Source organism: Cyprinus carpio, chromosome B14 (assembly GCF_018340385.1).
Source record: "Cyprinus carpio isolate SPL01 chromosome B14, ASM1834038v1, whole genome shotgun sequence".
In the NCBI taxonomy this organism is placed as follows: domain Eukaryota; kingdom Metazoa; phylum Chordata; class Actinopteri; order Cypriniformes; family Cyprinidae; genus Cyprinus; species Cyprinus carpio.
In genome coordinates this window covers 18,589,296-18,602,868 of record NC_056610.1, presented here as the reverse complement: position 1 = coordinate 18,602,868, position 13,573 = coordinate 18,589,296, and the positions used below count along the sequence as shown (strand labels likewise).

Below are 13,573 nucleotides of genomic sequence, written 5' to 3'. Positions count from 1 at the left end.
GCAGTTGGCACTGTTGCTAATGTCTGTCTCTCTCTCTCTCTCTCTCTCTCTCTCTCTCTCTCTCTCTCTCTCTCTGTGTGTGTGTGTGTGTGTGTGTGTGTGTGTGTGTTCTATTAATAAAAAGGTAAAAAAAAAAAAAAAAAAAAAACCTTGGCCAAAATGCCCCCATTTACATCCCCTACAGCAGCACCCAGTTTAGGATATCACATTCCCTCTTACACGGCTGTGTTAAAGCTTCTTCATTTATTTTAATGGGACCACAGTGATGCCCATTTGGGTGTCAATGTTTGTTTGTTTGTTTGTTTGAATTGTGTCTCTACACAGCTGAGTTAGGCTGCACTGAGGTGGCTCTGTGCCTGCTTGAAATTCTGTGCACAGACACAATGTTAGTGGTAGGCCACTACACATGACAGCTCTGACCCACCTCAGCCTCTAGTATCAAAGTTGTTTAAACCATCAATTTCATTACATTACTTGTAAAAACAATTGAAATTTCCGTGAATGCATTTGTCGCCTTTCAGCATCATAACTTTTCACTGTCAATATGCCATTTCTGATGCTGTACTGGTAATGGTTTTACAGTAATAACACAAACCGCGTTGTATGGATTATTCTTGTGTACACAACTTGGGGGAAAAGGTTGGACTTTTATTAAAGCCTTTCATTGGTTATGCATTAAATATTTAACTGAAAGTCCTAATGAAGATTTTTGACATACTTAAGATACATAACTGTAATTTATAAAATGTGATTTTAAAGGACCTGAAACTTATACTGTACTCAATCATTTGAGCTTGCGTTGGTCCCAAATTGCACTGAAAACTAATTACCTTAGAAGGTATTTATTCAAGGGACATTCATAAAGTTACAAATGAAACATCCCAGTTAGCCTCTTCTCATTTAATTAAAGGCATCCTTTTCATTATATCTCATAATGAGCACATGAATAACTCACCGTGGTAAATATTGTGTGCCATGCGTATGTTTTGAAATCATTTTAGCCAACAAATAATGTATTCCAGGCACAGAGAGAGGACTAAAAGCTTTCTGAAGGGACTTGGTTAAACAGCGCTTTCCATCAAGAGGCTTCAAATTAATATGAGCATTAAGTTCTTAATGAATTTCTGTGCTTTCTCTCACTGTAATGCAGTGTAAGGTCCAGCTTCGAAACCAGAATGCAGGTCGTTCGTTCTCAAACACCTCCAATTGTCAGCACTCACTGTGCTATATGAAAACTTTCTCTCAGTAATTGTTTTAGTGGCTGGGAGTCAATTCGACCTGGCGCATATAACATGCAGGGTGAACTGGCTACCCAGCAGAGTAAAAGGCTGAATTGCAACCAAGTGCTGCATCCCGAGTGCCAGCATCAGTCACAAATACTGCAGCTGAATGTCCACTACTGATAAAAATTATGGACATATGATTTTTGTTAAACATTATGCTTACCAAGACTTCATTCAATTTAAAAGAACAGTTTTTGCTGCTTTATATTAATATTTATAATAATTGATATTTGGTAGAAAATGTAATTCACAATATTACTGTTTTTGATTAAATAATTGCATATTATTTCAAACTTTTGACCAGTATAAACATAGGGCTGTAGTTAAATCACACTACTGACTGTCCTCACTTAGCTCAAGTATTATGCTCAGAAAATAGGCAGGCTTCATGGCAGCAAGTATCTTGGTGAGGTGTCATGGACTGGTAAACTAAGTTAAAGACTTCAAATAAAGCTCTGGAGATAGGTTCTCCTCTAATGAGCCGCGGTTGGTTTCCAATAAATCTCTCACTCCATATTAGTGCAGCTTGCCACTTATCACTGTATGCCAGGGCTGTCTCACCCCATAAACCACAGCCAGAGATACATCAAGCATTACCTTTAGCTGTGGATCAGTTCATTCTGACTGATCTCAAGAAAAAACAAGAACATGCTTAGTGCGATTTTATTTGAATGTTAATAAAAAAAATTAAGGGAACCATTAAAAATATTTGTGGGAGAAGCTGTGATAGCAATGTTGGATTTGTGACAGTCTGCTTCTAACGAACTTTAGTGGATAAAGGAGAAAAAAAAACATTTTAGTAACAATGAATTACTGTTGATTCCTGGGGGAAATCAGAATTGTTTCTTTGCTTGTTTTTTTGGCTGCCAGGAGGATGCTAATTATATCTTAATGGTGACCTCGTGCTTTTAAGTTCATTGAGCGCTCATTATAATTAGCTATAGTCATTATAGACTGCATCTCTGTCTTATCATCTGCAGATGAGATTTGAAGTGCAGCTGATCATGTGTGTGGAAGGTGATGTGTTTGATTTTATACCCCTAAAAGGTGTTACACACTAGCTGGTTATGTTCAGGAAGGGTTGACACCTCTAATTTGACATCTGTTCTCTGACCTCCTTACTTGCGTCACACAGGGATTTCCTATTAATTGTTTGTTGCTGAATTAATATCATGCAACCTCAACTAAGACATTAGTTCTGTAGTAATATAATAGTTAATGAAGCAATGTTGTTGGACCACAAAACAAGACTATGTTACTGCTTTTTGCATGCTTGCTAATGCATTTACTTAAATACATGTCTTCAGTGTTGACAGTGTATTTATTTTTTTTTTTTATAAAAAAAAAAGTGTGTTTTAGATGTGTTCTTATATTATTTTTTTTTTTTTGTAAAGAGAGAAGTTTTTTTTTTTATAAAAATTTTTTTTTTATTTTAAAAAGTTTTTAAAGCTATATGGGGAAAAAAACTTAAAATCCTCTATTCAAATATAATTCTTTGTAATAGGTTCTTAAATAAAACATAAGGTGCTATTATTGAGACATTGAGGTACCTTTATTTTTAAGAGTGTTGCTGCAAGCTACACTGAAAGTGAAATAAAGATTGAAATTTCAACATGTTAACATTGGAAGACCATTCAACAGCCCATCTGGGACTGTTCTATTCTTGTGCTTGTCTCATTTGGTTAGGCAAATAAGACACTAATATTGGATAAATTGCTTCATTAACACCTGTTTTCTGTGCCATGACATCATTCTACTTCTCACATTCCTACATGATTCTGTAATTTATGAAAAACACATGTATAAGACGTGAGCAAAGGTCTGGCATTTAATTGAAAACAGCTTTCCGCTCTGCACCAGTGATTCTGAGTGTCTGTTTTATATACAATAGTAAAACATCAAATGACTGAACTGCTTCCAGTAGTAATAAAGAAAAACTGAAGTCACAGTTAACTTGTTAGATTCTTATTAGATTGTTGTATCGTCTTTTGTTTTGTTAGGCGTATTGGCTTTTGGGTTCTAACAATGTTGCATCCTAGCATTTTTCTTTATCTGAGGAATAATAATAATATAATATATATATATATATATATATATATATATATTATTATTATATATATATTTATTTTTTTTTTTTTTTTTTTTTACGTTTTTTACATTTTTGCCACCAAAAAAAATGAAGTTTTTTTTTTTCAACATTTGTTCCAATTTTTTGTTTCATTAACAATGTCAAAAATAAATAAATAAAAACATTTTTACATGCATTCATTGAACATAAGTGGGGTTTAAAACAACACCGAAACACCATCCTATACGTGAGTAAATCATTTTTGGGTGAACTATCCTATTATTTCCCAACATCTTTGAAGTGTTTGCAGTAAAGTTGTGTGTGCATATTAGCACACAACCAAAATAATAACTGATTTCTTTTAAGTCCAATGGGATTGCTTTTAAATTTTCAACTTCGGCAATGCAAATATTTATTACAGTGACAGTATATAAGACTTGTATAAGAATTTTATGTCAGCATTTACAGCACATTTTCTTTTGGGTGAAAATATTTTGTTTTATGTATCTCCAGTCAGTGCAGTGGACATCAAAGCAGCGATTATAAGACCTGGATACTCCCCACATGATGTAACAGAAGTCCAGTGCGACACCTCCTGCCAGACTCCTCATCTCAGTGTCTCTTTGAGTAATTCCACAGACACTTATGTCTCCATTTCTGTTACCATGTATGGCAACTGTGTACTCTTTATGACAATGAATCCCCGGCATTTATTCATTCTGCATTTCAGAGCTGTAGGGCTTGTATCTGAGAAGTAAACACAAGAAAGGGAGGAGAGAGTGAGAGAGAATGATACATACCATCAGGATTCGGTGCTGGATGGGTCTTATTTCAGTATGGGCAGACATCCAGGATAACAGACGACAATATGATGACAGCAGCAAGTAATTTCCACTAATAAACAACAGCAGTCCTGTTTCACAAAGGCAAAATATTATATTCAGGACTATATTAGTCCCCTGATATAGACAGTCTGAGGCTTTATCTAAAGTGGAAACAAAAGGCTTAATAATACGAGAAGCATGATTAACTTTGGTTCTTTAACCTATGCCAAAACAGTCATGTCATAAAAAGGCATCTTTTGCTTAATTAATTACTTTTTTTTTCAGGTATGACATTGAATTAATGTGTTAAACATCTGAGTGGAATAATCTGATTTTAAACGAGAGAAAAAAGGTGCATTCTTTAGTTATTTTGATATGCATTGTGTATACGTGTCATTGATATGCGTGAAGAGCAAACCGGAGTAGATTAAATACCTCATAGGATGATTAGGATCTAAATTTATTTGCTCTTTTCATGTGCTCAAATGGTTCTCAGTAAAAGCAGGGTCTTAGCATTAGATTTCTGTGAAATGTGGAGAGCAGTGCATGAAGCAGGTCTTTGTGCTGTACGTCAATAGGGACTGGAAATTAGTCACTCTTTGAAGTACTTTGAAAACCTTGAACAAAAAGGGACAAAGTTGATGTAAGTCATTCATTATTAACCCCCACAGATGGAAGCCTTATTGATTATCCATTTTGACAAACAAATCCTCCTTTATAGATTTTGTATGCAGAACCCAGTTTAAACCGGATAACTGCTCCATCTGCCTCTTACATTAATTAGAGCAAACCTCATTTAGTGCTTCAAGATAATGGAAGATCGTTTGTGACACAAAAGCTTAAAATAAACAAATATAGGTCACCAACCAATGAAAGTCATTTTGCACACACAAAGAAACTAGTGCATCACTACAAAAAAAAAAAAAAAAAAAAAAACAGTGTTTTGTCTTTTCCATTGAATCATCGAAACATCCACATAAATTTACTTGAAACGTAAAACTGTAAGACATTTTTTGAGAGAATATATCTTGAAATCTTACCTGATTAGCAATTTTTTCTTGTTTTAAACATATCTACAGTACTGTACCAAACTATTATTTTATTATGTATATATTTGGAAAACAAGACAAAATATATTAAAAAAAATTCCAGTGAAAGATTATAATAATATAATATAATATAATATAAATAATATAATATAATATAATATAATATAATATAATATAATATAATATAATATAATATAATATAATATAATATAATATAATATAATATAATCTCTGTAAAATCCAAGGATGGGTTTTGTTGGAAAACAAGTCAAATACACTTCATAAATGTATTTATTTTGTGAAATGCATTTTTTAACATCTCAGTTAAAAGCCTAATATATTCACAGTCCAATTTTCTACATTTATTGAATTACTACTGAACAGTAAATGCTCTAAAGTGAACTTCAGCTTTTAAAAACCATCCCATGTATAAACCATGTTTTTTTCATGTTATTTCTCCATTACTATGTAAATTAGGATACAGCATCAATTAAAAATGCATAAATGCATGGCAGGACTGCGAGTCACAGCTGGTCGACTATAGTGTTTAACACGGTGGACATTCTGTTCTGGAGGGAGAAAATGAGACACTGGATTACTCTAATGGCAAAATCATTAAGCACAAGGGAGACCCTCGGCTCTTACTATGTGAAAATGGCTCCTGTGAGTGACTCTATAATCTCTCCTCAGAGTACTTTTGTGGTTTCTCATTTCACCTCCCCTGTGGTCATTTGTGTACACAGGTAGTTGTTTTTATGTTTCACTGCATTTGCAGCAGCGTTAGTCTTCATCTGTGTGTCCACGTGTCATCTGTGGTGATAGCTAGTGTTTATGTTGTACTCTACTGATGTCTCCCACTCCTCATATTCAAACCATTACGGCACTATTATGGCGCAGAAGTTCTTTGTTCTGCAGGGCCATGATGACAGCTGTGGCATGTTGCTGTCGGATTTAGAGATTTATATAATATGCTGCAGGCTAATAGCAAAAAATGGCAGATGTATCAAACGTGGGAAAGGAACACGGCATGTAGCCGTGGGCTGTTTGTTTGACTAGTATTTTTCAGATATTTTTCTTGGACTCCAAGGCTGAATTAAAACATGCTCTGATGCTGTGCTGTTTTAACCCCCAGGGCAGGAGAATGACTTTATTGGGGTGGCCTGTGGAGGTCTCTCACAGACCAGTGCTGTTAGACTGTGTGGTGCCATGGTCAGCACCCTGCTCCTTTGCTGGAGATACTGAAACCTGTGCCATCAGTTTTGGCTCTTTTCTAAAAATCTTTAGAAAAAAGGATGGTGCACTTTTCCACTCACAACATGATTCCATTATCTAGGAAGCTTCTAAGGAACTGAGATACTGCAGAGAAGGAGATTTGGCCTGTGACACGAGCATGTGGAATCCAGAGAGAGACATTATGTTCCAAATTGTATATTGACAGAGAAGCCGTATGAGTGCCTGGCAGACGTTTTAAGACTTTTTAAGAGGTGCCAACTGATGCAACAGTTTTATTTGTGGTGGAGAGCCGAGCATGATTTAATAACTGAGACGTGCTGCCTATAGCTCAGCCGAGGCTCAAGTGTAATTGAGGTAAATGATTGGATCAGTTTGGAGAGCACTCGTGAATAACAACCACCGGCTCTTGTTCAGTAGTTCTAAATCACATTTGATAACCAGGCCGTTCTTAAGCTGGTTAAAGTCTTGTCACCTTATAAAACCTTCTCACGGTGGAATACACTTTGATTTAGTGGTGAGAGGGTCGAAGAATGAGGTGTTCAGACCAGCTGCCTGTTTGTTTGAGTCTGTTGATGTTAGGTGAGGTTGTGTTGTCTGTTTTCTTCTCCTCACACATAAGCTAGTTTAACGTCAAACACACAGTGTTTTTCAGAGAGATGAACCTCTGGAAATCACATCCTCTGAGCCTCTGTAACGTCTGATGTTGCAGCTTATGTTTTCACATGGTTTATTTTTTTCTCCTGTTTGCTGCAAATCATTCTATCATGTTTGGGTTTTTTTGGACACTGTTTCATGTTATTTTTGTCTTACCAATGTGCTTTCATGGCTTTTTTTGAAATGTATAAAGATATAAAATATATAAATTATTAATATAATATAAAAAGAAGAAGACTGTACTTACAGTACTCTTATCAAGCTAACAAATGAAAATCAGAACAAAACAATACAATTCTGTATCTTATTAATAAACATTATTATTATAAATTGCATACTTCTAAATTTGCATTGTTATAAATTGCATAATTGTCACTGAATTCATTTTAATTTCATTTGTATATATTTTATTACTGTAACATGGTATATGCTCTCAGTTACAATAGATAGCATTACAACATAACCTGCATAATTTTTAATGTAATACAGTATTGGGCTTGTAAGGTATTAGAATGCCTGAATTTCACTTTTATTCTTCCATATTCATCATACACATTCATTTATCCATTTCTTTGTGTACCTTTTCACCGTGACTAATGGGGTTCATGGTAAAAACCTTCCTATATTTTCTTCTCTGGTGGGTCCATTTATGTCTAATTTTCCTTTCATTAAATGAATCTATTCTCCTAAATACTATCCTTCTCTTTGCTCTTTCCTGGATGTCACAGCAGGCATATGGACCAATCAATCAAGGGAACATTTACCACTATAACGTCATGAATCTTTGGCTTTTTAATGTATGAGTCGTATAGCCTTACTCTTCCTATATATATCCATAGCCTACAGAGGTTCTGTGTGGCCATACACTTAGACATTATGCCACCTAATTCTTTTTATTTAGGCTGCACTTTTGTTCACAGGCATACGAGGTGAATGAGAATGAATTCTAATGGAATCTGATATAGTAATAAACTTCTACTCAGAATGGAAATATTTTTACAATATCACAGTCTATTCCAATCACATGCTGCAGGGGCTCGTTCCCATACTGAAATAGACATGGCTGAGTTGCAGCTATGCATGCAAAGGGTGAAGTTATTCTTAAGGGGATGGTTCCACACAGCACAGATGGACACAAATCATACTTGTGGTAATTCACTGATTGATTTACTCTTCAATGGTGAGGGAAATGACTTCTGATGACCTACAGAATAGAGAAGGTGGCTGATATGTGCTGAATCTAATACTTTAACAAAGTCGTACTGTAAAAGCACTCATGTACTGGCTGACTAATGCTATTTATGCATCAGAAATGAATTTTAAATGTATGCAGCTATGCTTAGTAAACACTTAAGGATCATTTTGGATCCTTTGCAAACCCTAAAGCTGTTTCTTGTGCTGTTATGGCTGTAGTTTATCCTTTTGTTTTGCTTTTTTGTTTTAGGAACATGCTAGGAATTCATTTGAGGGCTTTGCGCCTTTCCTCTAAACATTGAAAAAAAGATCCATCACATCAGGCGTATATTAAATACATCATTTATTACAGAATACAAATGGCATGACGCTTGTATTTCATAAATACCACTAATATAGACAAATATAGTTGAACGTACTTCACTGTAGTTCAACAAAACAGTGATAAATCTTGTGCGAAAGTAGCTCAAAGAAATGTAAGTAAACATCAAACTGGAACAACATTATATACAGTGAGTGCACATGCCATGAATTAAGCGCTTCTGAAAGGTTGTTGAGTGGGAAGCTTTCTTTGAACTTTTGCCTACCAAATGCTCATTTGCATTATGAATTTGAAATCTGCTCTTATATCATTAAAGCAATATTCAGGGCATTTTTAATCACATCTTCATGCATCAGTAAGAGGCTGTCCACACTTTATCTGTACTTACAAATGTGACAGTTAATCTCCTTCTAGGCAAAGTATGCTTTCCAAAATGTTAAGCAGAACATTTTAAGACCAAAAGGTGACTATGAAATGTCTTGTTCCCTTTTCAACTGTACAGACATAGATGATGGACTATAATGTGCACTAAGCAATTTTTTGTTTATATTTCACTGGTCAGTATGACACTGGAAATTAATACGAACATCTATTTGCATTAATGCAGAATTATGCAAATAATGAATATTTATAATTTCCCTTTACAGAGCCACATGTGTTATTCATGATTAATTTATTATTTGACTAAAAGTCTCCAATAATAAGCAGTTACCAAGATAAAATAAGAAGTATTTGGCTGGTCATGTGATTTCAAACTGGTGGCCACCTTGAAAGCAGACCTCCCTCACATATAATATAATGTCTTAACAATGTATTTGTTAAGCTTACAATTGAAAAAAATACTTAGTGCACATTAAATGCTGAAGGTGACATCAATATGATGTCTATAGCATGACATTAACCCAAGAGCAGTGCTTAATTACAAGATGAAAGTGCAATTTGCACGCCAATCATTTGTGACCCATGTTTAACTGAAAGACATTTATGAATGTAAACACTTTACTCAACAGGTTAAGCGTGTCCACAGAGAAGGCAGTAGTAATATAAAGTTCTAAAACAACAGTAAATCACATTACCACAATCAAAGCAAAGATTGCACAAATATTTCATTTAGCACAAGGTAGTACAGGACAGCGTTTCACATGGGAGGTTACTGTGATCTACATGCAGAGAAAATCCTTCCCAGAAGGGTGCAGTGTTAACAAATCTGTCCAAGCCATCACATACACTTTCATTAACTGAAAAAGGACATGCATGCTGTTGCTTAGTAGTCCATTGTTTACAGTGACAGAGCATTCTCTTAATCTCTATAGTTTTTTTCTAACATTTATATATACATTGACAATGTTTGACTTTTTGTTTCCAATGTAAAATCTTGGACAGGTTTAGAGTGCACACTTTTAAGAAGCTGGTTTTAAACTGCTCTTTCATTGATGTAATGCTTCAGTGAAACAGAAATATTGTTTTATCAGCACATTTTATCCATGATAGAAATGTTTGAAATCCTCAAAGCATTTTGCTTTGCACATAAAATCAATCAAGACCACAAAAAGCCACAACTAATACGAAGAGATATCCTAAAGAGCAAAGTTCACAGTTTTCAAACACATAAACAGGCTGCACAGTAACAGAGCGACACTTGCCCTAAATGAATAGTTCACAAACACTGACAAGTATTGAAACAGCTTACCACTTTCGCAGTTTATGATATGCATGGAACATTAGATTAAACGCCTAGGTCAGAAATGTGAGTGAGGAACAGGGAAATTGCTGTGTGCTTTCCACTGCATGCATTAGCTGAGCCTGACAGGAAACATGATGCCTCCTAATTTATTTATCTTTCTAGATAATGTTTTTTTTTTTGTTTTTGTTTTTTTGAGAGGGAGTAACATAATGACTTTGATAAACCCTGAATCTCAGGGATTTACACGGAAGCTTAATGGACTTTAGTCATTAGTACTGGAAAATGTTAAGAACATTCCTAGGGTGAAAAATTTGGCAGCATTCAGGACTGAGCCTGCTGAGGGACCCGAAATGACATAACGCAGATCAAAACAGGCCACCAGAGAAGTTCTGCTATCATACACATTTTAAGCAAGAGATAGAGAATTTGTTTATGCTTTGAGAATGCGATATTATTTAGCATACAATGGTTTATTTTTGTTGACTTCCATCTAAGGATACTCAGCTTAAGCATTCACATGACTAAAAGACTGAACTATATGATTCAGTAATTTCCTTAAATAAGCTGGTATGAACATGCGGTTTCTTTTCCTATTTCATTGTGGTAAGAGGTGTTGTTTCCACCCTGAGTTACCAATTGGGTCATTTTTAACCCAGACATTTTTAGATGTACTCTAGACTAGTTAGAACAGAGCTGTGGCAGATGTAAGAATTTTTATGTGGTGTATTTTTTTCTATGTAACATCAGAAATGGCCTGTTTTACAGAAGTGAACCTGACACTTTATGTGAAGTAATGCTTGCTGTAGTCTAAATAACTGAATGATTTAATATTTAAGCATCCAAATTTAACTAAGTTAGAGTAAAAATGCTTCAGACGGCTATACCTGATTTAATTTGTTGATCTAATGCTAGCGAACATTCTTTAAAACTGAAACTCAGTTCTTCAATTTATGCAAGATGACAGAAACGTGACTCAGGAGGGAGTTCCCTTTACTGAACATCCACTTCAAAGTTCTTTTTCATTGCTATCAAAGAAAAATCAAAGAAAAAATCTACGTGAGCATTTCTGTTAATTTAAAACTGAATTGATAAACATTTTTAGCATTTAGTTTGTTGTTTTCTTGAGCTGAAACAATTTTTTGAGCGCGCAAACCTATTTGAGTGGTGAAATGAACTGATAGAGCAAGTGAACCTAAGAGAAAGCAATGAGGTAGATGAGAAAAACAAGTGTTTAAAAATGTCCCTTTTTCCAACACACACCCACCATTGGTCACTTACCAGAGGATGCTTAACCTGTTCTCACGTGACACAGAGGTCGCACTGGAACGAGACAAAACTCGTAAGGTGATTTACAACACACTCATAAGGTTTTTATTGCAGTTCCCATTAGAGTCCGTTTTATCTGCTGTCACGCGACCCTCTTTCTCAGCTGGGTCACTGTCCTCTGAGCTACCTTTGCTTCGCCCTCGGTGCTCACTTTGCCAGCTGTGCCCACTGTATATATATCCATTGACTGGCCTAACGTTTGGGTAACGTGACCTGTTGAGGCATAGAATCTCCTTGAAAGCGTACCTAAACTCTGGACTTCTGCAGTAGATCAGTGGGTTAAATGCTGAGTTAGCGTAACCTATCCAGTTTAAGATTTTTAATGGAAGTTCAATATGTTCAGTATTTTCGGATTTTAGTTGATATATGGCCTTGACCACATGTAGTACAAAGAAAGGGAGCCAACACAGCGTGAATATACCCATAATGATGCCCAAAGTCTTCAAAGCTTTATGTTCCTTCAGGCAGAACTTGGGCTTCTTGGCTGTCCTTGCCTCACAGTGGCTGCTTGCCTCCTGTTGCATTTTGCCATTGTTTTGAGCATGAAACCGTCCCTCACTTTTGCTTATCTTCTTCAGCTGCTTCCTTGCCTCCTGGAAGACGCGGCTATAGACGAAAACCATGATCACCAGGGGGATGTAGAAAGAGACTGTGGATGAGATGATAGCATAAATGCCATTGGTGTGGAATTCACAGCAGTTAACATTCTGTAAGCAGCGAATTGCTTCTGTACTATTGGAAGTCCACCAGTCCATATGGATGGGTGGGAAGGAAATGAGCCCGGCGATGACCCACACCAGCAGCACAATGAAACAAGCTCTGCACTTGGTCAGTAAGGACTGGTAGTGGAAGGGGGATGTTATGGCGAGGTAGCGATCCAGAGCGATGACACATAGCGTCTCGATACTGGCCGTGACACACAGAACATCAGTGGCCGTCCAGAAATTACACCAGAATCTGCCGAAGAGCCAAGTGCCAAGGTTGATGTTAAGGATGCCAAAAGGCACCACTACCAATCCCATGACCAGGTCTGCACACGCAAGTGATGTAATGAAACAATTTGTGACGGTCTGAAGTCGTTGGAAGCGGCCAATGGCTGTAATCACCAACACATTGCCAAAGACAATGACCAGAACAAGAACGGACATGAGTGTGCCCAAAAGCACCATCTCTGTTTCGCCCATGTTAGACTGGGTGTCATTCGGACTCGATGAGTTTGAAGAGTTGTTTGCCATGACCTGAGAGATTGAAAATAAAAAGCAGAAATATACTGAATTAGTTAAGAAAAAATTAACACAAAGGCTTATGCACTGAGCTGTAAACCATTTAAAAATGCAAACACTAAGCAAGTTGTAAAAACAGTGCAATTCAATACAAACCTCCAAAAATGACTTCCACCTCCACTCCTCCTTCCATACAAAGTTACAGCATGCTTTTAAGGTTTATAGGTTTGTTACGAACGAGTAGATCCTCCCCAGCTTTCTCTTGCATGCTTATCTCTTTCTCTCTCTCTCACTTTTGCTCTCTCTTCCTCTGTCAACACAGCACTTTTCTCAACCTCTCTCACACACAGTCACTCTGCCGAACACGCTGTTACGTTAAGTGTGGCTCCCAGGCTATTTGTCAGAGCCCTTATAACATTCTATGATGACGTCATAGCTGACTTCCAGCCAATGAGCTGAGAGTGAGGTGAAGGCTGCACTGCTGCTACAGAATTAAGTAACAACATCCTGACAGCTACAGTGAGACTTGAATTGTATTTCAAACAGTTTGTGCAGACTACTTTTAAATATATTTTTCTGGTTTAATACATTGTTTCTGGCTTCTATATACGTTTGTGTTCTGTAACTCATGAATAAACTTATTCATGTACTGTAAGTGGTTTGGCACAGAGAAAACTAGCCAACAATATTCATAGTGTAAAATGCAAGGTTTA

The 13,573-nt window shown here is 36.2% G+C and overlaps 1 protein-coding gene across 1 annotated transcript; it reads right to left on the bottom strand.

Moving 5' to 3' along the window:
* Window positions 1–8,634: 8,634 nt before the first annotated feature.
* Window positions 8,635–13,228, bottom strand: LOC109102190 (beta-2 adrenergic receptor). Its single transcript, XM_042738348.1, has 2 exons — window positions 13,017–13,228; window positions 8,635–12,875 (listed from the first exon to the last, which is right to left on the bottom strand). The coding sequence occupies exon 2, from the start codon at window positions 12,870–12,872 to the stop codon at window positions 11,661–11,663; it is 1,212 nt and encodes a 403-aa protein (XP_042594282.1). The 5' UTR covers window positions 12,873–12,875; window positions 13,017–13,228; the 3' UTR covers window positions 8,635–11,660.
* Between the last annotated feature and the right edge of the window lie 345 nt (window positions 13,229–13,573).

What these genes read in the sequence shown, in the direction of transcription:
- LOC109102190 (XM_042738348.1), bottom strand. Translation starts at nt 12,872, where the DNA reads ATGGCAAACAACTCTTCAAACTCATCGAGTCCGAATGACACCCAGTCT.